Source organism: Cetorhinus maximus, chromosome 20 (assembly GCF_964194155.1).
Source record: "Cetorhinus maximus chromosome 20, sCetMax3.hap1.1, whole genome shotgun sequence".
Classification (NCBI taxonomy): Eukaryota; Metazoa; Chordata; class Chondrichthyes; order Lamniformes; family Cetorhinidae; genus Cetorhinus; species Cetorhinus maximus.
Window position 1 is genome coordinate 45,010,556 of NC_135898.1, and position 21,031 is coordinate 45,031,586.

Below are 21,031 nucleotides of genomic sequence, written 5' to 3' on the forward strand. Positions count from 1 at the left end.
AAAAATTATTGAAATAAAGGGGCAGCATTTCAAGTGAAGTTATGCACAGTAAGCGGTTCATCTGTTGTTCAGACTCTGCTCACCGTTGCACTGCTAGAAACTGTTAGCATTTTTATTTCTTCCACCCATTCATTTTGAACCCAAAACCAGCTCTCAGGCCCCTGCACTCACCAGCACTTTAATAGCTGGAAGAGTGCATTGAATATGTTGCACTAAAGCAGTCACTTGCAGTGCTCCATTGTGGTCATGCTCGATTCCACTTCAGTTCGAAATAATTCAACTGGCCACATTATTCAGAAGAAATGAATCAGATCTGCAAATCCTAAATTTTATGAACACATTTCTGTTCCTCGTACTGTTTTCTGTGCTGCATTTATCATTGCTAATGCACTGAGACTTGCATAATTAACTGGTAGTTAGCCACATAAGTGACAAACATGATGGCTTAGAGTGTTTCCGCCATTGGTATGTATCGTTATTGAATTGAAAACAAACAACTCCTCAGCTGAAATGTGAACTTCAAATTGGCTACATCAAACTCGAGGTACTCAGAGGAAGTTAAGTGATTAAATTATCACACCACCTGTGAAAGAATGTTACCAAAATCCCAGTTCCCTGGAAATTCCAAGGAAATTGTAATCACAGAAGAACAGGACTTACAATTTTCCTTAAAGATAATGGCCTAGAATTTCCTGGAGGCTTGCGCCATTATAATTCTGCATTAGCAAAACTGGATTCATTTTCCAGTATAAAAGTTCTCACAAAATTATAACTTAAGTGAGGTGCACCATTATTCACTTCACATTTCCTGGGAGTTTGTGCCACTCTTTGAAAAGTTGATCGTAACTCTGCACCATCGCCACCTCATCAGCCCCCTCCCCTCCTTTCACTTCCCCACCCTCCCCTGCGAATGTATCTGGATATAAGCTAGTTTCATCATTGCACTAGAGTGAAAAATAACAGTGCAGGTGAATGTATTTGAAATTGAGTTCAAATCACGATCGATTCTAAGCTAAAACCTATCAAAATAATTCTTTATCACTGTGCGTACAATGTAGGGCATTGTTGAAAGTTGAGGGAGGAATTCCTTTAGGCTTGTTAATAGGCCCACAATATTCAGAGGGTGCACAACATGCACCAGAAACCCAAGGCCCATCTCAAATTGGGCCTTGGGTCTGCTCTGAATAATTCCAGTTAGGTGCGAGTTGACCACAGGAATAACACGATTCATATTACTTTAAGGGCACTGAAATAACAAAAGAGCTGCACTACAAACGAAACCATGTCAAATCTTGTGACTTTATCCCACTTACGTTCCACATGAACAATTTACAACAACCCAAGCGTTATGTTATATTGAGTGAACCACATACAAACAAGTCATTGGGTCCGTTTTAGTCACACCAAAGGTAGCCTATTATTAGCTACAGATTTATATAATGCAGTCTAAATGTACACTAGTTCCATTAGCTACTGCAATACTTCCACACTCATTTATTCAATAATGCTGAATCAGGATAGGCCACATTTGTTAACTCAGTGAGTTTGTTATATGCTGTAAATTAGTCCTTTACAGAAATCTGAAACAATATACTCTTCAGGACAGCTAAAATACTCAAGAGGAACAAAGTTCCATTAATTATTTATCACAAAGGTAGCAAGACTGTGTCTGAAGAGATTCTACAAAATAATTTCTGCCACTCCTTGGCACTGCCGTTAACATTTGTTGATTTTGGTCTACATCTTGTGATTTGAAAATGGAGTTGACAAAAGGTGACCTGACTGAAACATTGTGAGCAGGTAAACAGCCGATAATTTAGAAAGAGGTCAATTTATTTTGCAACACATTTAAACCAAACAAAGCAGTATGCCTTTTGTGTTGGCTGCTGCACAGTGCATAAGTGATGCTTAAACGAATGATCTTGTACAAACAGCAGTTTGGACTAGGTCACTTAAAAAGGTAAATGTTTGAGATGATGCAAAGTATGCAGGTCATTATTTCAAAAGATGCCGGACTTTGATATATCTGAAATGGCAACTGAGAATCTGTAAACACTGGGAATGAAGCTTTTAAAATGATGTCTTAAAGTCTGCAAAAAATATTTGCAGATGGCCACATATGATCATAAGTAATGTACATTGACCAGGAGAGTGACAACTGTGCACTTGAACTTGTAGTACAATCTGATTTTTTTTAAGGTGCAGATAATCACTAAAAAAACTATTAGAAATAAAAGCTGAAAAGTCCCCAGGTCCTGATGGACTTCATCCAAGGGTCTTAAAAGAAGTGGCTTCTGAGATAGTAGATGCATTGGTTTTGATTTTCAAAAATTCCCATCAGACTTAAAAACAGCGAATGCAACTCCTCTATTTAAGGAGGGAGGCAGAAAGCAAAGAACTACCAGTCAGTTAGCTTAATGCCTGTCATAGGGAAAATACTGGAATCTACTGTTAAGGGGATAATAGCAAGACTTTAGAAAATGATAACACAATCAGGCAGAGTCAACATGGTTTTGTGAAAGGGAAATCATGTTTGGCTAATTTATTGGAGATTTTTGAGGAAGTAACAAGTAACATGGATAATGGGGAACCTGTGGATGTGGCGTACTAGATTTCCAGAAAGCATTTGACAAGGTGCCATATCAAAGATTACTACACAAAATAAGAGCTCGTGGTGTAGGGGGTAAGGTATTAGCATGGATAGAGGGCTGGTTAGCTAATGAAACAGGGAGTAGACATAAATGGGTCATTTTTGGGTTGGCAAGATGTAACGAGTGGTGTGGCACAGGAATCAGCACTGGGGCCTCAACTATTTACAATCTATATCAATAATTTGGATGAAGAGACCGAATGCATAGTTGCTAAATTTGCTGATGACACAAAGATAGATAAGGGAGTAAGCTGTGAAGAGGACATAAGGAATCTGCAAATGGATATAGGTAAGTTAGGCAAGAAGACAAAATTTTGGCAGATGTAGTATAATGTGGGAAAATGTGAACTTGTCCACTTTGGCAGGAAGAATAAAAAAGCAGAAAACTATCAAAGTGGAGCGAGATTATAGAGTTCCAAGGTATAGAGGGATCTGGGTGCCCTGGTACATGAATCACAAAAAGTTAGCATGCAGGTACAGCAAGTTATTAGGAAGGCAAATGGTAAGTTGCTGTTTATGGCAAGGGGAATTGAACATAAAAGTAGTGATGTTTTCATACAGTTGTACACGGCATTGATGAGACCATGTCCTGTGTGCAGTTTTGGTCTCCTTATTTAAGAAAGGATATAAATGTGTTAGAAACAGTTATAAAAGGTCCACTTGACCGATACCTGGGATGGGGAGGGAGGGGCTGGTATGAGGAAATGTTGGACAGACTGGGCCTGTATCCATTGGAGGTTAGAAGAATGAGAGGTGATCTTATTGAATCATACAAGATCCTGCGGGAACTTGACAACGCGGATGCTGAGAGGATGTTTCCCTTATGGGAGAGACTAGAACTAGGGGACACAGTTTAAAAATAAGGGTTTCCCATTTAAGATGGAGATGAGGGGAAATGCTTTCTCAGAGTTGAGAGTCTGTGGAACACTCTTCCCCAGTGCACGGTAGACACACGGTCCTTCAATATTTTTAAGGCAGAGGTAGAAAGATTCTTGACTAACAAGGAAATCAAAGGATATGGGGGATAGGCAGGAAACTGGTGTTGAGGCCACAATCAGATCTTCCATGATCTTGTCGAATGGCAGAGAAGGCTCAAGGGGCTGAATGGCCTACCCTTGTTCCAAATTCTTGTGTGTGTGTTAGAGGTGGTTATGGAGCTAGAGAGAGGCTTGATAGCTGATTAAATATGTAGATGGAGATCAATCAATACTCCGAACGTCCACACCTATGTAGCTAGGCAATAGCATTTCAAAAACAGACAACCTCATACAATCGGAAATCTGGAAGTTTCACTTGGATCTCCATGATATTTATGGGATTAATAATTGCTCCAAGTGACGTGAATTGTTTACCATATTTTGCATAGAATTCTCACACTGTCCTTATTATAATTTGTCAGAATATACAGGTTATTGGCTTGGCCGGATTTATTGCCCATCCACAGTTGCCCAGAGAAGGTGATGTTGAACCTTCTCGAGTTGCTTCAGTCTTTAAAGTGGAAATATATTAGAGACTGTACACAAATTACAATTTCAACAGTACAGATGATTAAAATTAAGTTACAACATTACATTGTTATACAACAAATTAGGTTAATTATACAGCACAAAACATTGATGGGTTCTCCCGTAGCTTCAATGGATGGGTGTTCAAAAAGGAGACCAGTTGTTCACCATCTAGGTTGGTGGTGTTTCATGTATGAAGTTAAACCAAATCTTGATTTGCAACTCCGATTGCAAATATTACATTTGAAATCATGATTAGAGGGGTTGATGAAGGCACCGGCTTTGCGGCTTGCTCACTTGCCCTGTAGGGGCCTGACTCCGTTCTCAAATGCTGAGATTGCTTCATGACAGACATCTCCATTTGAATCCAGTGTTGATTTCTCCCATGTAGTTGGATTAAGCATACAGACTGAGATCTCAACACAAAACAATGCAATTAAATTTTTAACTAGGGCACTAAGGTGGCCGATCCAGTATTACGTGTTTTACCTCATTGAATTGGGCAAAACTTTCAACCTTGGCAGTGATAAATTCTGACCTTGCCAGCAGTGCCCATATTCCTAAAGCCCCAGTTGTGGCTCAGGGGGAACACTCTCACCTCTGAGTCAGATACTTGTGAGTTCAAGTCCCACTCGAAAGACTTGAGCACAAAGAAAAAACACTCCAGGGCGGTACTGAGGTAATGCTACACTATTGAAGAAGATATCTTTCGGATGCGATACTAAATCAAGGCCCTGTCTGCCTGTCAATTTCAGTTCAAAAAAGTACTATTTTGAATGACAGCTAGGAAGTTGTCCCTTGTATCCTGGTCAACATTTATCCCTCAACCATCACTAAAACAGATTATCTGGTCATAGATCATATTGCTGTTACTTGGACTTTGCTGTGAACAAATTGGCTGCTGCATTTCCTACATTACAAGAGGGACTAAACTTCCAAACTGCTTCACTGGTTGTAAAGTGATTTAGACCACGGATGTTGTGAAAGGCACTACATAAATACAAGTCCTTTTTTCTTCCTTCATGAGAGCTTTCAACACCCCTCCTTCTGTAATTTGATTTCAATCTGGTCTCTTACAAAGTCCTAAGAACGAACAAAGTGAGAATGTTAACTCATTAATGTGTCTAAAATCATATCTTTCAGGTACAGAGTTTCAGATAAAATATGCTCACATAAATCTTTTTCCTGAAGTTGCTTCAGAATTTGTCAACAGCAAAGGAATCTTCACATAAACCCTGCCTTCATCTACTTTATATCTTTAGAGGAGGAAGCAAATAAACCTGGTTTCCTTCAGGAATGCAGACTGACCACAGCTAAAATGTTTTAAAAATGATCAGCTGGCTTTCAATCTTGTCTTTTAATCATTGCCATTCTGAAACTTACTGCAATTTGGAGAACAGATAGTGATACCTCTACCTTGATGGAAACTGCCCCAGGCAGGTACATATTCCATCATGTTCTGTCCTACCCTCCATAGCAATAATGTGGCACTAATCATCCAGCCCAGCTTGACCTGTCCTCTTACTCCTCTTCTCAGCTTGTCCCACCCATTCCTCCTAACCTTCAATCCATCACCCTCCCTAGTCCTTGCAACATCCCAACTGAAAGTTTCTCTCTCTTCACACACCCTCTACACTCAAGTTGTTTTTTTAAAAATTATTTTCAGGGAATGTGAGCACCTATGGCTAGGCCAGCACTTTTATTGCCCATCCTTAATTGCCCTCGAGGCGGTGGTGGTGAGCCGCCGCCTTGAACCGCTCCAGTCTATGTAGTGTAGGTACACCCACAGTGCCGTAGGGGAGGGAATTACAGGATTTCGCCCCAGAAACAGTGAAGGAATGCTAATATAGTTCCAAGCAAGGATGGTGTGTGGCTTGGAGGGAAACTTGCAGCTGTTGGCATTCCCGTGCATCAGCTGCCCTTGTCCTTCTAGGTCGCGGGTTTGGAGGATGCTGTTGAAGGCGAGTTGCTGCAGTGGTCACCACATGCATTCACGCCGTCTTCCATGCACTCTCTCTCATTGACTCAGCCAAAAACAGTACCACTGCTTCACATGCCCATAGCAAAAAGTTGCAGACCTTCAGTTGTCTCTTTGCGCCTTCTTGCCTCTTGCAAGCTGTTCTCACTTTAAATCTGCTTTCTGCAGCTTTTGTCTCTTTAACTCTGAAGCTTGGAGCTCTTCTCTCTCTGCCCCTCACTCTTAACTTCATTAACAGGACTTTTTCCAAGTTCCTAACCTTCCTTTGACTAGGTTTCCTTTCGACTTTCCCCTCTTCCACTCCCCTGGATTTTGAGTTTTTTTTCCTTAGCTTGAGACTGGCTATCTGTCCTCTTTACTCCAGTCTCTCCTGGCAGCAACTTCAAAACCAGCTAAACTCCACGGCTTCCAAATCAAAACTGTTTCTCTTGTGTGTCTGTGGGAGGGACCTAACTCGCTGGCCCCCTGTTGCTAGGCAACAGTCCAATTCTTCTACCCTTGTTTGTTTGACTTAGCTGCAACAGTTGTAAAAAACCTCATTAGAAATGCAAGCACCCTTTTTAGGTGAAACTAAAACTCCATTTGCACTTTCTTAACACACACAGAAATTCAAATCAAGTTTACACTTTAAAGCTAAAACTCATTCCTAACACTTGCAAATATTAATATAACTTAAACTATCTCTATTTCCTAATAGTGTCAAGCTTCTTGAATGTTGTTGGAGCTGCACCCCTCCAGGCAAGTGGAGAGTATTCCATCACACTCCTGACTTGTACCTTGTAAATGATGGACAGGCTTTGGGGAGTCAGGAGGTGAGTTACTCGCCACAGAATCCCCAGCCTCTGACTTGCTCTTGTAGCCACAGTGTTTATATGGCTGGTCGAGTTCAGTTTTTGGTCAATGGTAACCCCCCAGGATGTTGATAGTGGGGGATTCAGTGATGGTATTGCCATTGCATGTCAAGGGGATTCTCTTTTGTTGAAGATGGTGATTTCCAGGCAGTTGTATAGCATGAATGTTACTTTCCACTTATCAGCCCAACCTAAATGTTGCCCAGGTTTTGCTGCGTAGGGACAAGGACTGCTTCAGTGTCTGAGGAGTCGTGAATGATGCTGAACATTGTGCTATCATCAGTGAACATCCCCACTTCTGACCTTGTAATGGAGAGGTCATTGATGAAGCAGCTGAAGATGGTTGGGCCTAGGACACTACCCTGAGGAACTCCTGCAATGATGTCCTGGAACTGAGATGATTGACCTCCAACAACCACAACCATCTTCCTTTGTGCCAGGTATGACTCCAATCAGAGGAGAGCTTTCCCACTAATTCCCATTGACTCCAGTTTTACTAGAGCTCCTTGATGCCACACACGGTCAAGTGCTGCATCGGTGCTGAGATCAGTCACTCTCACCACACCTCTTGAGCTCAGCTCTTCTCTCCAAGACTAAGGCTGTAATGAGGTCAGGAACTGGGTGACCATGGCGGAGCCCAAACTAAGCACCAGTGAGCAAGTTATTGCTGAATAAATGTCACTCGATAGCACTGTTGACGACCCCTTCCATCACTTTGCTGATGATCAAGAATAGTAGACAGATGGGGTGGTAACTGGTTGGATTTGTGCTGCTTTTTCTGGACAGGACATACCCGGTCAATTTTCCACATTGCTGGGTAGATGCCAGTGTTGTCGCTGTACTGGAACAGCTTGGCTAAGGGCACAGCTAGTTCTGGAGCACAAGTCTTCAGTGCTATTGCCGGAATATTGTAAGGACCCCTAGCCTTTACAGTATCCAGGCATTTCTTGATATTGCAGAGTGAATTAAATTGGCTGAAGACCGGCATCTGTGTTGCTGGGGACCTCTGGAGGAGGCCATGATGGATCATCCATTCGGTAGTTCAGGCTGAAGATTATTGCAAATGCTTCAGCCTTGTCTTTTGCACTGATGTGCTTGGCTCCCCCCTCATTGAGGATGGGGCTATTTGAGGAGCATCCTCCTCTAGTTAGGTGTTTAACTGTCCACCAGCATTCACAACTGAATGTGGCAGGACTGCAGAGCTTAGATCTGATGCATTAGTTGTGGAATCGCTTAGCTCTGTTTATCGCATGCTGCTTTCACTGTCTGACATGCAATCAGTCCTGTGTTGTAGCTTCACTAGATTGACACCTCATTTTTAGGTATGCCTGGTGCTGCTCTTGCCATGCCCTCCTGCACTCTTCATTGAACCAGGGTTTATTTCCTGGCATGGTGGCAATGGTAGAGTGGGGAATTCGCTGGGCCACAGAATATGGCTGTATACAATTCTGCTGCTGATGGCCCACAGTGCCTCATGGATGCCCAGTCTTGAGTTGCTAGATCCGTTCAAAATCCACTCCGATTAGCACGATGGTAGTGCTACACAACACGATGGAGGGTATTCTCAATGTGAAGACAGGACTTCCTCTCCACTCCTACCAATACTGTCATGGACAGATTAACCCGCGACAGGTAGATCGGTAAGAACGAGGTAGAGTCGGCTTTTCCCTCCTCTTTTCCCTCCGTCACCACCTGCTGCACACCTAGTCTAGCAACTACCTCCTTTAGACCTGGTCAGCTCAGGCCAGTAGTGGTGCTACTGAGCCACTCCTGGTGATGGACATTGAAGTCCCTCACCCAGAGTACATTTTGAACCCTTTCCACCCTCAGTGCTTCCTCCAAGTGCTGTTCAACATGGAGGAGCATGGATTCATTAGCTGAGCAGCAGGGTGGGGGCAAGGTTGGTAGGTGGTAATCAGCAGGAGGTTGCCTTGCACATGTCTGACCTGATGCCATGAGACTTCATGGAGTCCAGAGTCAATGTTGCGAGCTCCCAGGGTAACTCCCCCCCAACTGTATACCATTGTGCCTTGACCTCTGGTGTCTGACTGCCAGTGGGTTAGGGCATATGCAGGGATAGTAATGATGGTGTCTGGGACATTGTCTGTAAGGCATGATTCTGTAAGCACGACTATGTCAAGCTGGTGCTTGACTAGTCTGTGGGACAGCTCTCCCAATTTTGGCACAAGCGCCCGGATGTTAGTAAGTAGGGCTTTGAAAGGTCAACTGAACTGGAGTTGCAATTGTCATTTCTGGTGCCCAGGATGATCCATCCGGTTTCATTCCTTTTTGTAGGCTTTGTAGCAGTTACAACTGAGCGGCTTGCTAGGCCATTTCAGTGGGCCTTTAAGAGTCAACCACATTGCTGTGGGTCTGGAGTCACATGTAGCCAGACAAGGTAAGGATGGCAGATTTTCTTCCCTAAAGGACATTAGTGAACCAGATAGGTTTTTACGACAATGATTTCATGGTTACTATTACCGAGACTAGTTTTTTAATTCCAGATTTATTAACTGAATTTAAATTCCACCAGCTGCTGTGGTGGAATTCGAACCTGTGTCCCCACAGCATTAGCCTGGGCTTCAGCATTACTCACCTGGTGAAATTACCATTGTGCCACCGCCTTCCTTGTAAATATAATTAAGTTAATCTTCAATCTCAAAAATTTCAACCTTCAACTAAATTCCCTCCTTTAATGATTGATTTGCACTCCTTTCTCTCTGAACCCAACTCTCTCGATAATCTGCCCCATGCACCAACTCAACTCATCAACTTGGGAAATTGTGCCATCTCAGAGGGTTTTATCTTCACTGGTAACAGTACCTTCCAAACCTGCAACCTCTATCACCAAGAAGGACAAGGGCAGCAGGTGCATGGGAACACCACCACCCGCAAGATCCCCTCCAAGCCATACACCATCCTGACTTAGAACTATATCGCCTTCATTGTTCCTTCACTGTCACTGGGTCAAAATCCCATGAACTTTCTTCCTAACAGCACTGTGGGTGTACCTACACCACATGGACTGCAGCTCAAAAAGATGGCCTTCTCAAGGGTAGTTAGGGATGGTCAATAAATGCTAGCCTAGCCAACAACTCCCTTCTAGGAATGGACCAATGTCATCTTCTCACTGACACACACCCCAGTCCCATCAAACCCCACCTGGTCCAATTTATCACACAACTATGCCTCGCCTCAATTCTCACAGATAGTTAAAGGAACACTCACATCAGAACCTGCCACCATAATTCCCTCCCTCAAAAATCCCATTACATCCCTCTATCTTTGCTTATTACCTATTTCTAATTCTCAATCTTTGTCTCTAAATGATCAATTATTTCACTGCCAAATAGCTACATGCCCACCTCTCACAACATTCCCTATTTGGATTCCTTCAATTCAACGTCCATAAGAACATAAGGACTAGGAGCAGGAGTAGGCAATTCAGCCCCCCGAGCCTACCCACCATTCAATATCATGGCTGATCTCATTTCGGCCTCAACTCTAATTTCCCATCCTCTCCCCATAACCTTTCAACCCGTTGCTAATTAAAAATCTGTCTATCTCCTCCTTAAATTTATTCAGTGTCCCGGCATTTACTGCACTCTGAGGTAATGAATTCCACAGATTCACGACCCTCTGAGAAAAGTAATTCCTCCTCATCTCTGATTTAAATCTGCCATCCCTTAGCCTAAAACTATGGCCTCTCGTTCTAGAATGCCCCACAAGGGGAAACATCCGCTCCACGTCTACTTTGTCTATCCTCTTTAACATCTTATAAGATGTTAGATCTCCTCTCATCCTTCTAAACTCTGGCGAGTATAGGCCTAAACTGCTCAATCTCCCCTCATAAGACAAGCCCCACATCTCTGGAATCAATCTAGTGAATCTCCTCTGAACCTTCTCCAATGCAACTACATCCTTCCTCAAGTAAGGGGACCAAAGCTGTGCACAGTACTCCAGGTGCGGTCTCACCAATGCCTTGTACAGTTGCAACAAAACTTCCCTATTTTGATAATCTTTTCCTTTAGCAATAAATGCCAAAATTCCATTTGCCTTGCTTATTACCTGCTGTACCTGCATACTAGCTTTCAGCGATTCATGCACGAGGACATCCAGATCCCTCTGCACTGAAGCATTCTGAAGTTTCTCTCCATTTAAATAATAAGTCGCCTTTTTATTCTTCCGATCAAGATGGATAACCTCACACTTATCCACATTAAACTCCATCTGCCAAATTTTGGCCCATTCACCTAACCTGTCCACATCCATTTGTAAATTTATTTCTTCATTACAACTTACTTTCCCACCTATTTTGGTGTCATCTGCAAATTTAGCTATAGTACCATCTATCCCTGAATCCAAGTCATTAATATAGATTGTAAATAGTTGGGGTCCAAGGACCGAACCCTGTGGCACCCCACTAGTTACAGCTTGCCATCCAGAAAAAGACCATTTATCCCGAATCTCTGCTTTCTGTTGGTTAGCCAATCCTCTATCCAAGCTAATATATTACCCCTAACTCAGTGTCATCTTATCTTGTGTATTAATCTTTTGTGCAGCACCTTATCAAAGGCCTTCTGGAAGTCCAGATATACGACATCTACAGGAACCCCATTATCCACTTTGCTTGTCACATCTTCAAAGAACTCTAGCAAATTAGTCAAATACGATTTACTCTTCATAAAACCATGCTGATTCTGATGGATTGCATTTTGACTTTCCAAATGCCCCATTACTACTTCCTTAATAAAGGATTCCAACAATTTCCCAATGATTGACGTTAAACTAACTGGTCTATGGTTTCCTACGTTCTGCCTCCCCCCCCACCCCTTTTGAATAAGGGCGTTATTCCAATCCACTGGAGCCTTTCCAGATTCCAGGGAATTTTGGAATATTATAGCCAATGCATCCACTATCTCCACTGCCACTTCCTTTAAAACCCTGGAATGTAGGCCATCAGGTCCTGGGGACTTGTCACCCTTTAATCCCAATAGTTTGCTCAGTACTATTTCTCAAGTGATGGTGATTGTTCTAAGTTCCTCCTTCTCTATACCCTCTGCACTACCTGTTACTATTGGGGTGGTACTAGTGTCCTCCATCGTGAAAACTGAGGCAAAATATTGATTAAGCGTCTCTGCCATTTCTGTGTTTCCCACTATTAACTCCCCAGTCTCATTCTCCAAGGGACCAACATTCACTTTAAGCCACTCTCTTTCCTCTACATACTTGTAGAAGCTTTTACTATCAGTTTTTACATTTTGTGCTAGTTTTCTTTCATAATTTACCTTTGCTCTTTTTATTATTTTTTTAGTAACCCTTTGTTGATCTTTAAAAGTTTCCCAATCTTCCAGCCTGTCACTGACCTTTGCAATTTGGCATGCATTAGTTTTTTGCCTTTATGTAATCTTCAATTTCCTTGCTTAGCCATGGGTGCTTTTTCCTCCTCTTACCATCTTTCTTCCTCTTTGGAATATATTTTACTTGGGAGGAATTGAATATCTCCTTAAATAGCTGCTACTGTTCATCAATTGTCCTACCTTGTAGTCTTCCTGCCCAGCCCACTAGGGCCAAATCTGCCCTCATGCTTAAGTAGTTACCTTTGTTTAACTCCAGAACACTAGTGTGGGACTCAAGTTTCTCACTCTCAAACTGAACTTGAAATGCTAGCATGCTATGATCACTCTTCCCTAGAGGATCCTTTACTATGAGATTAATTCATCCCATCTCATTACACAAAACCAAATCTAGAATAGCCCGCTCCCTGGTTGGTTCCACAACATATTGCTCCAAGAAACAATCTCTAATAGACTCTATGAACTCTCCCTCAAGGCCACCCTTGCCAATTTGATTAGTCCAGTCTATATGCATATTAAAATCACCCATGATTATCGCCGTGCCTTTCTTACATGCTCCCAGTATTTCCTGGTTTATACTGTGCCCTACTGCTGAACTATTGTTTGAGGACTTATAGATTACTCCCACCAGGGACTTCTTTGCCTTGCTATTTCTTATTTCTACCCAGACTGACTCTACGTCTTGTTCTCTAGTGCCTATATAATTCTTCACAATAGCACTGATCTCTTCCTTTACTAACAAAGCTACACCACCTCCTTTTCCTGCCTGTCCTTCCAAAACACTGAGTAGTCTTGGATATTCAACTCCCAAAACTGTTCTCCCTATAACCACATCTCAGTAATCGCCACCAACTCATACCTATTTATCTCTATTTGCACTGGTAACTCATTGGTTTTATTCTGAATGCTACACGCATTCAGATACAAAGCCTTTAAGTTTGCTTCATTGTCAATTTTCCCTATTCTTATATGATTCTTTGGTGCAATATGGCATTCACATACTCTGTCCCTTCCTTTCACTTTTTGGTAACAATCAGCCTCATCACTAACCTGCACTCTTACCCTCTCCTTAAACTTTGATTTTTTATATTTCCATGCAACTGAACCTTCCCCCCCACTATTTAGTTTAAAGCCCTATCTACAACCCTAGTTATGCAATTCGCCAGGACACTGGTCCTAGCATGATTCAAATGGAGCCCGTCCGAATGTAATAGCTCCCTCTTTCCCCAGTACTGGTGCCAATGTCCCATGAATTCGAACCCATTTCTCCCACACCAATCTTTGAGCCACGCATTTACCTCTTTAATCTTATTGACCCTGTGCCAATTAGCTCATGGTTCAGGCAGTAATCCGGAGATTATTACCTTTTTGGTTCTGCTTTTTAATTTAGCCCCTAGTTGCTCGTATTCCCTCAGCAGAACCTCTTTCCTCGTTCTATCTATATTGTTGGCACCTACGTGGACCACGACAACTGGATCTTTCCCCTCCCACTCCAAGTTCCTCTGTAGCCCAGGTGAGATATCCTTAACCCTGGCACCAGATAGGCAACACAGCCTTTGGGACTCTCGATCCCACATGAGATCATACTCTCGGCTACAGAGAACAGTATCTATTCCCCTAACTATACTATCCCCGATTACAACATTTCTCTTTTCTCCCCCCAGTTGAATGGCACCCTATACCACGGTGCTATGGTCAGTTTGCTCATCCTCCCTACAGTCCCTGCTCTCGTCCACGCAGGTAGCGAGAATCTCAAACCTATTGGATAAGGGCAAGGGCTGAGGCTCTTGCAGTGATACTTCCTAGATCCTTCTACCTGTCTCACTCATAGTCACACCCTCCTGTCCCTGACCACTGGCTGAATTTAAGGTCGTTAATCTAAGGGGTGTGGCTGTCTCCTGAAATACAGCGTCCAGGTAACTCTCCCCCTCCCTGATATGTCGCAGAGTCCGAAGCTCAGACTCCAGCTCATCAAATCTGAGCCAGAGTTCCTCGAGCAACCAACATTTGCTACAGATGTGGTCACTAGGAACTACAATGGGGTCCACCAGCTCCCACATCATGCAGCTACAATACAGAATGCTCTGCTCAGGCATGAAATACTAATTTCCCCCCTTGTCTTCCTGCTACATTTAACAAGGGGTCACTCCACCAATGTGTCAACGTGTGGGGCTTGACAGGGTGGTGCTGAGGGGATGTTTCTCTTTGTCAGGGAATCTAGAACTAGGAGACGCAGTTTCAAAAATAAAGGGTCTTCCATTTAAAATGGAGATGGGGAGGAATTTCTTTTCTAAGAGGGTCACTAGTGTTTGTAATTTGTAATTCTGTTAGACAGGTTTTTGATTGACAAGGGAGTCAAGGGTTATGGGAGACAGGCAGGAAAGTGGAGTTAAGGCCACATCAAATCAGCCATGATTCAATTGACTGGCAGAGCAGGCTTGAGGGGGCCAAATGGGCTACTCCCATTTCTTCTGTTCTTACATAATCAGATAAACAGGGTTGTTTCTCCTGATATCCCAGCCATCAGTAGCTAAGAGCTAAATTAAAGAGCAGACCGTCAAGGGTGAAAATTTCCAAATTTCTATCCCCAAGTGCTACTTGACCTAAGGATAAACAAATCAGGAAAGTGAATGCATGGCTGAAAGACTGGTGTAGGACAAAGGAATCCTATTTCGTAGGATGCTGACATCAACACAGACAAGAAACTGTACTGCTGGGATGGAAAGGATGTCATCTAGGCTGAGGCACAATCCTAGAGGAAAGAAATTGAGCTGTGGAAAGGACTTTTACTGGGTTAAAGAGCAGGGGGAATGTTCAGGCAGGAATAATAGCAACCTAAAGATAAGAGTAAGAATTGAAGAGAGCAAAGATCAAAGTGCAAAGGGTGATAAATAACAAATAATCCAGGAACAGAAGAGGTTATAACAATATAGCTGTTAAAAAGAAAGTAGCAGTGATAAAAAAGCATATCCTAAATTATCTATATGGCAGTGTATAGAGTATCAGCATCAAAAATTATGATAAGTCTAAGTGTGAAAAGTATGCTCATAGGTTATATGGGCAGGGTTGGGCCAGTTAACCAAATAAGAGTTCTGTACAAATGCACACAGCTTAAGAAATAAGAGGGAGCGAGTAGCAGAAATTTAAATTAAGAATCTGGCGTAGTAGCCCCATTACAGAAAATAGCAATAAGCTGATGACTCCAAGCTAAATGTTCTAGGCAATAAGGCCTTTAGAAAGGACAGGTAAACTGGCACAGGAGGAGAAATATTGATAAAAGACTTTTAAAGCAGAAGGAAGAAAGGACTTCAGTGTGGGTGATGAGACATTGTGAACACAATGATTAGAATTAAGGAGTAGCTGGAACAGCTATGCACATGGCTCATTCTGGAGCACAATTCTGCAGCCAGGATGTCATCAGGGCTCATAGCCTTTGCTGTGTCCAGTGCTTTTACCTTTCTTGATATCACGTGGAGTGAATCAAATTGGCGGAAGACTGGAACCTGTGACGCTGGGGACTTCAGGAGATGCATCATCCACTTTGCACCTCTGAAGATGGCTGCATAAGCTTCAGCCTCGTCTTTTGCACTCATGCAAGGCTCCCCCATCATTGAAGCTAGAGATATTTGAAGAGCCTCCTCCTCTGGTTAGTTGTTTAGTATCCACCACCATTTATCACTGGATGTGGAAGGACTGCACAGTTTTGATCTGACCTGTGCAGTGGTGGTGAGAATCCTCTCAAGTTTAGTGCTAATTCCAGATAAACATAAAAGGTTCAATGGCATGATTTCAAAGAAGGACAGGTAAGTTCTCTTTGGTGTCCTGGCTAGTTATCCCTCAAGCAATTTCACTAAACAAATTATCTGGTCATTATTACATTGCCATTTGTGGGGCTTTGCTGAGCACAAAATTACTGCCACATTTCTTAAATTACAATAGTGACTAGACTTCAAAAGTACTTCACTGGCTGAGAATTGTTTTGGAACGTCTTCGAGTTGTGACAGGCACTACATAAATCCAAGTTTTTATTTTTGTTATTTTCATAAGCCATTTGTCATTAATTTGTTTCTATTTACACAAATTAGATTTTGCAATGGGCATTTGTTTTTACCCACCTATTAATTGCTGATAGCAGACATTTAGAAAGGTGGCAAAAATTGGTGCAAAAAAGATAAAGCATTAGAAAGCCCTCAATTCAGAAGTGTTTTAACAGAAAGTACAACACGCCCAGGATTAGCACCTAAAAAAAAGTATATATCTGAATGGCATTTTGTGAAGTTCTCATGAGAAAGTAAATCACTTCAATATTCTATTAGCTTTGTTAATTGCGACTCTGTAAGATAGAAGGAAGATGGTCAGGCACCAGGGGTGGTGCTGGGAAAAACCACTAGACTGATTCCAGTGAGAGAGGTCCGTGTTGGTTGGATATGTTGAGCAGCAAATTTACTAAGCCTCAGAGGTCACTTTCAACTTCATCTTTAGTTATTTCAACATGATTTATAGAATATGTGTCACCAATTATTCTTTCCTATAGGCAGCACTTTAAACTTTTCTGCATTGTCTGATCTGCCATCATTCATACCCACTAAGTCCTATTGTAATTTGTGAGCTGTCTCCTCCAATTCCATTGCCTGTCTAGCATCATCTACAAATGTGACCATTTTACAGTAAATTAGAAAGAGTAAGTGGGCCCTCAGCACCAATCCCTGGGACACCGCACGTTGTACTTTACCCCCACCCTCGACTGCCCCCAAAACAGCATAATTCCTTAAATATCTAATTGCTTTCTACTCTTCAGCCAAATTATCTGTACATAAGATATGTCCTGAATTACAGCTTTCAATATAAATAATAAACTTTTGTGCGGAACTTTGCAAATGCCTTCCAAAAGGCTAATACAATATCACAGGGTTTAACTTTTGGCATGCCAGTGCCTCAAAGGAGTCAATGAGGTAAGTAAGGAATGGTCCTCCATTTATGTAGGGTTACAAGCACAGATTATTCACAAGTCGTTCAGCAGAACTGATCTATGCTGGTTTTTATGCTCTGCACAAACATTCTCCCAGCATAACCTTTTATTCTTTATGGGTTTACCTAGCTTTCCCTTAAATGCATCTATGCTATTCACTTCAACTATTACTTGTGACAACAGGTTGCACAGTGTTGGTCTCCACACAAGTGAGAAGGTCTTCACTTCGTCTACCCTATCAAGCCTTTTCATAATTTTAAAGACATCTACCAGGACATCCCTTATCCTTCCTTTTTCTACAGAAAAGTAACAGAGTCTGTCCTGATACTTAAAATCTCTCAATTCTCGAATCATCTTTGTAAACCTCTTTTGTGCCTTATTCATTGTCTCTAAATCCTTTTTATAATAAATAAGCCAGAACTGTGCATCATACTCTAAGGTTCGAGACAAATTAACATAATTTCTCTCCTTTTCAATTCTATCCTTGATTTTTTTTCACATCCAGGGCTGTTTAATATCAAACCTTTGAGTCTGTTATAGTACAGAGAACCCTCAGGTTTACTGTTGACCATCCGTCCCATTATTTTATATTGTCACATTTGGGGCAAGTCACAAAGCAATTTTCATGGCAAATCCTGTTAGCGTTGACATTTACTGCCTGATTTCCTACCCGAGTATCCCAATTGTTTCCTGGGTGCAGCAAAAATGCTGGTTCTGTGCAATAATAAATCGCCTGCTATAATTTAACTGTCAAGGTTAGACTAGTAAACTCATACAATGATACAGCACAGGAAGATGACGCTTGGCCCTTCATGTTTGTGCCGACTCTTTGGAAGAATTATCCAATCCGTACCATTCCCATGCCCTTTCCCCATAGCCCCTTAAGGTATTTATCCAATTCCCTTTTGAAAGTTAATGTGTAGTGTTAAAGCAAGTTACTTACATGGCTTTCTAGCTTCTTTCCACTTCATATCTTCTTTCAGCTTCATTACAATTAGAATTGTTAGCAGGCCCAGGACACAGTAAGCTGTCACTCCAGCAAGTCTTTTTTTAAAAGTCTCAAAACAGCAAATGGGCTGCAAGGTGAATTCAGCTCAAATGTGGCAAATGAATGAGTAATATAATTATATTCCACATTTACAAATATTCTATGCGTAAATATAAAGTGGACCAGGAAACTGGTTCTTGCACTTCAGCAGGAATCATGTTACCTTTTCCCTGAGTGTCAAGTGGGTGTACTTTACATGCAGTGGTTTTATTGGCCATGACGGTCGGCTTACGAAGTCACCAGTGCTTACTCACAACGAACCAGAAGCTCCTGAGGAGACACTATCCAATCAGACAAATCAGCGCTGCAGGAAGACACTACGTTCAAGGATCGCAGCAATAACATAGCGATCTCATTCACGGGGATTGGACTATAGCACCAAATAAAACAACTGACAACACACACAAACTAGAGGTGAAGAGCAACTATAGTTATCCATCAGTAAATACCCGCAGGATATTTCCCACTCTTTTGTGCCACACAGCGATGTAGCTGATGCTGTGATCTTTGTGATCGTAAAGTGAATAACCCAAGCTCTCAGTTCACACATGACAAATCTGTAGTTACACATCTACACCATCATCTTACATTACAGACTCTCACTGCGCACCATCATCTTAACCTGCGCCGCCCCACCTCCCTCCACCCTCACCCCCTTTGCCCTGTACCCTCACCCCGAGCCCTTCCTCACTCCACCATGCACCTTCTCTCTGCATCCTCACTCCCTTCGCCTTCACCCCTGCACCCTCACCCCCTGCACCCTGCACCCTCACCCCCTGCGCCTTGCGCCCTCACCCCCTGCGCCCTCACCCCCTGTGCCTTCACCCCCTGCACCCTGCACCCTCAGTGCCCTGCACCCTCACCCCCTGTGCCCTGCACCCTCACCCTCTGCGCCCTGCACCCTCACCCTCTGCGCCCTGCACCCTCACCCCCTGCGCCCTGCACCCCTTCAAACCCACCCTCAATTCCTACACCCTCACTCCCTTCACCCGCACCACACCCTCACTCAAAGCCCTCGACTACCTGCGCCCTTCACTCCCTTTGCCCTGCACTTTTACTCCCTCCACCCTGCACCCACTTTCGCCCTCACCCTCACCTCTTTGACCTTTGCACCCTCACCCTCTTTGCCCTCATCCTTTCATCATGTGCCTTCACCCTCAACCCCCTTTGCCCCTTCACCCCCTTTGCCCCTTCACCCCCTTTGCCCCTTCACCCTCACTGTCACCCCCTAAACCCTGCGCCCAGACAATGTACAGACCTCTACAGTTGCAGGCCAGCCCCCAGCTCATTCAGCAGCTTTACACCGCTGCCCCACTCCTGCTACTTACGGGGTCTGTTTTTCCTGCCCGAATCCATCCTCCTGCGGATGCGACATTTCTTAGCGGGGGATCCGTGCTCCTGCTCCGGGCTGCGGCTGCTGGGCCCCGGGTGGAAGCCGTTCTGCAGACCATTGGCGCAGGGCTGGGCCGGAGCCCCGTGGGGCGGGTTCCGAGATTCCGTGTCCATGCTCCGGCCTGTGTCCGGTATGTGTGGTCAGTGTCCGGACTCCGGACTCAGCTCCGGCTGCTGGCGGCCGCTCGCGCTCCCGGGGTCACAAGCGGTCATCCCGGCTCCGCCTGACGTCATCGGCCAGCCAGCCAGCCGCGCCTGCGCACTGCGCTTCCCCATCCCCAGCTTCAGAACTATTCACTCAACACACCCCTAATAATTACCCCAAAATATCCCTTGTTCACCCAACCCACCCCTAATAATTACCCCTAAAATACCCCTTGTTCACCCAACCCACCCCTAATAATTACCCCAAAATATCCCTTGTTCACCCAACCCACCCCTAATAATTACCCCTAAAATACCCCTTGTTCACCCAACCCACCCCTAATAATTACCCCAAAATATCCCTTGTTCACCCAACCCACCCCTAATAATTACCCCAAAATACCCCTTGTTCACCCAACCCACCCCTAATAATTACCCCAAAATATCCCTTGTTCACCCAACCCACCCCTAATAATTACCCCAAAATATCCCTTGTTCACCCAACCCACCCCTAATAATTACCCCTAAAATACCCCTTGTTCACCCAACCCACCCCTAATAATTACCCCAAAATATCCCTTGTTCACCCAACCCACCCCTAATAATTACCCCTAAAATACCCCTTGTTCACCCACCCCACCCCTAATAATTACCCCTAAAATACCCCTTGTTCACCCAACCCAGCCCTAATAATTACCCCAAAAATACCCTTTGTTCACCCAACCCAGCCCTAATAATTACCCCTAAAATACTCCTTGTTCACCCAACCCAACCCTAATAATTACTCCCTAAAATACCCCTTCCCACCTACCCACCCTTAATAATTGCCCCTAAATGCCCATGTTCACCCAACCTACCTAATAATCATGCCTAAAGTACCCATGTTCACTCAACCTCACTGATAATTACCCACTAAAATACCCCTGTTCACCCAACCACCTAATAATTAGTGAATTAAATACCCCTGTTCATCCAACCCCTAATAATTATTGCTAAAATACCCCCGTTTACCCAATCTCACTGATAGTTAGTCCGTAAAATACCCCTGTTCATCCAACCTGCCCTTAATAATTACCCCCTAATATCCCCTGATCATCCAACCCCCAATACTTACCCCTAAAACCCTTCTTCACCCAA

The 21,031-nt window shown here is 43.4% G+C and overlaps 1 protein-coding gene across 2 annotated transcripts in view; it reads right to left on the reverse strand.

The window, feature by feature from the left end:
* LOC144695069 (pantothenate kinase 1) overlaps positions 1-20,003 on the reverse strand; it is a 77,318-nt gene extending 57,315 nt beyond the window's left edge. Inside the window, exon 1 of one of the 2 annotated variants that reach the window (XM_078565981.1) lies at positions 19,687-20,003. In XM_078565981.1, the coding sequence (XP_078422107.1) occupies positions 19,687-19,864 (178 nt within the window). In that variant the 5' untranslated portion in view covers positions 19,865-20,003. Of the gene's footprint in view, positions 1-18,253; positions 18,537-19,686 lie in introns of those variants that run through there. The other variant, XM_078565982.1, reaches the window with a different exon arrangement.
* Between the last annotated feature and the right edge of the window lie 1,028 nt (positions 20,004-21,031).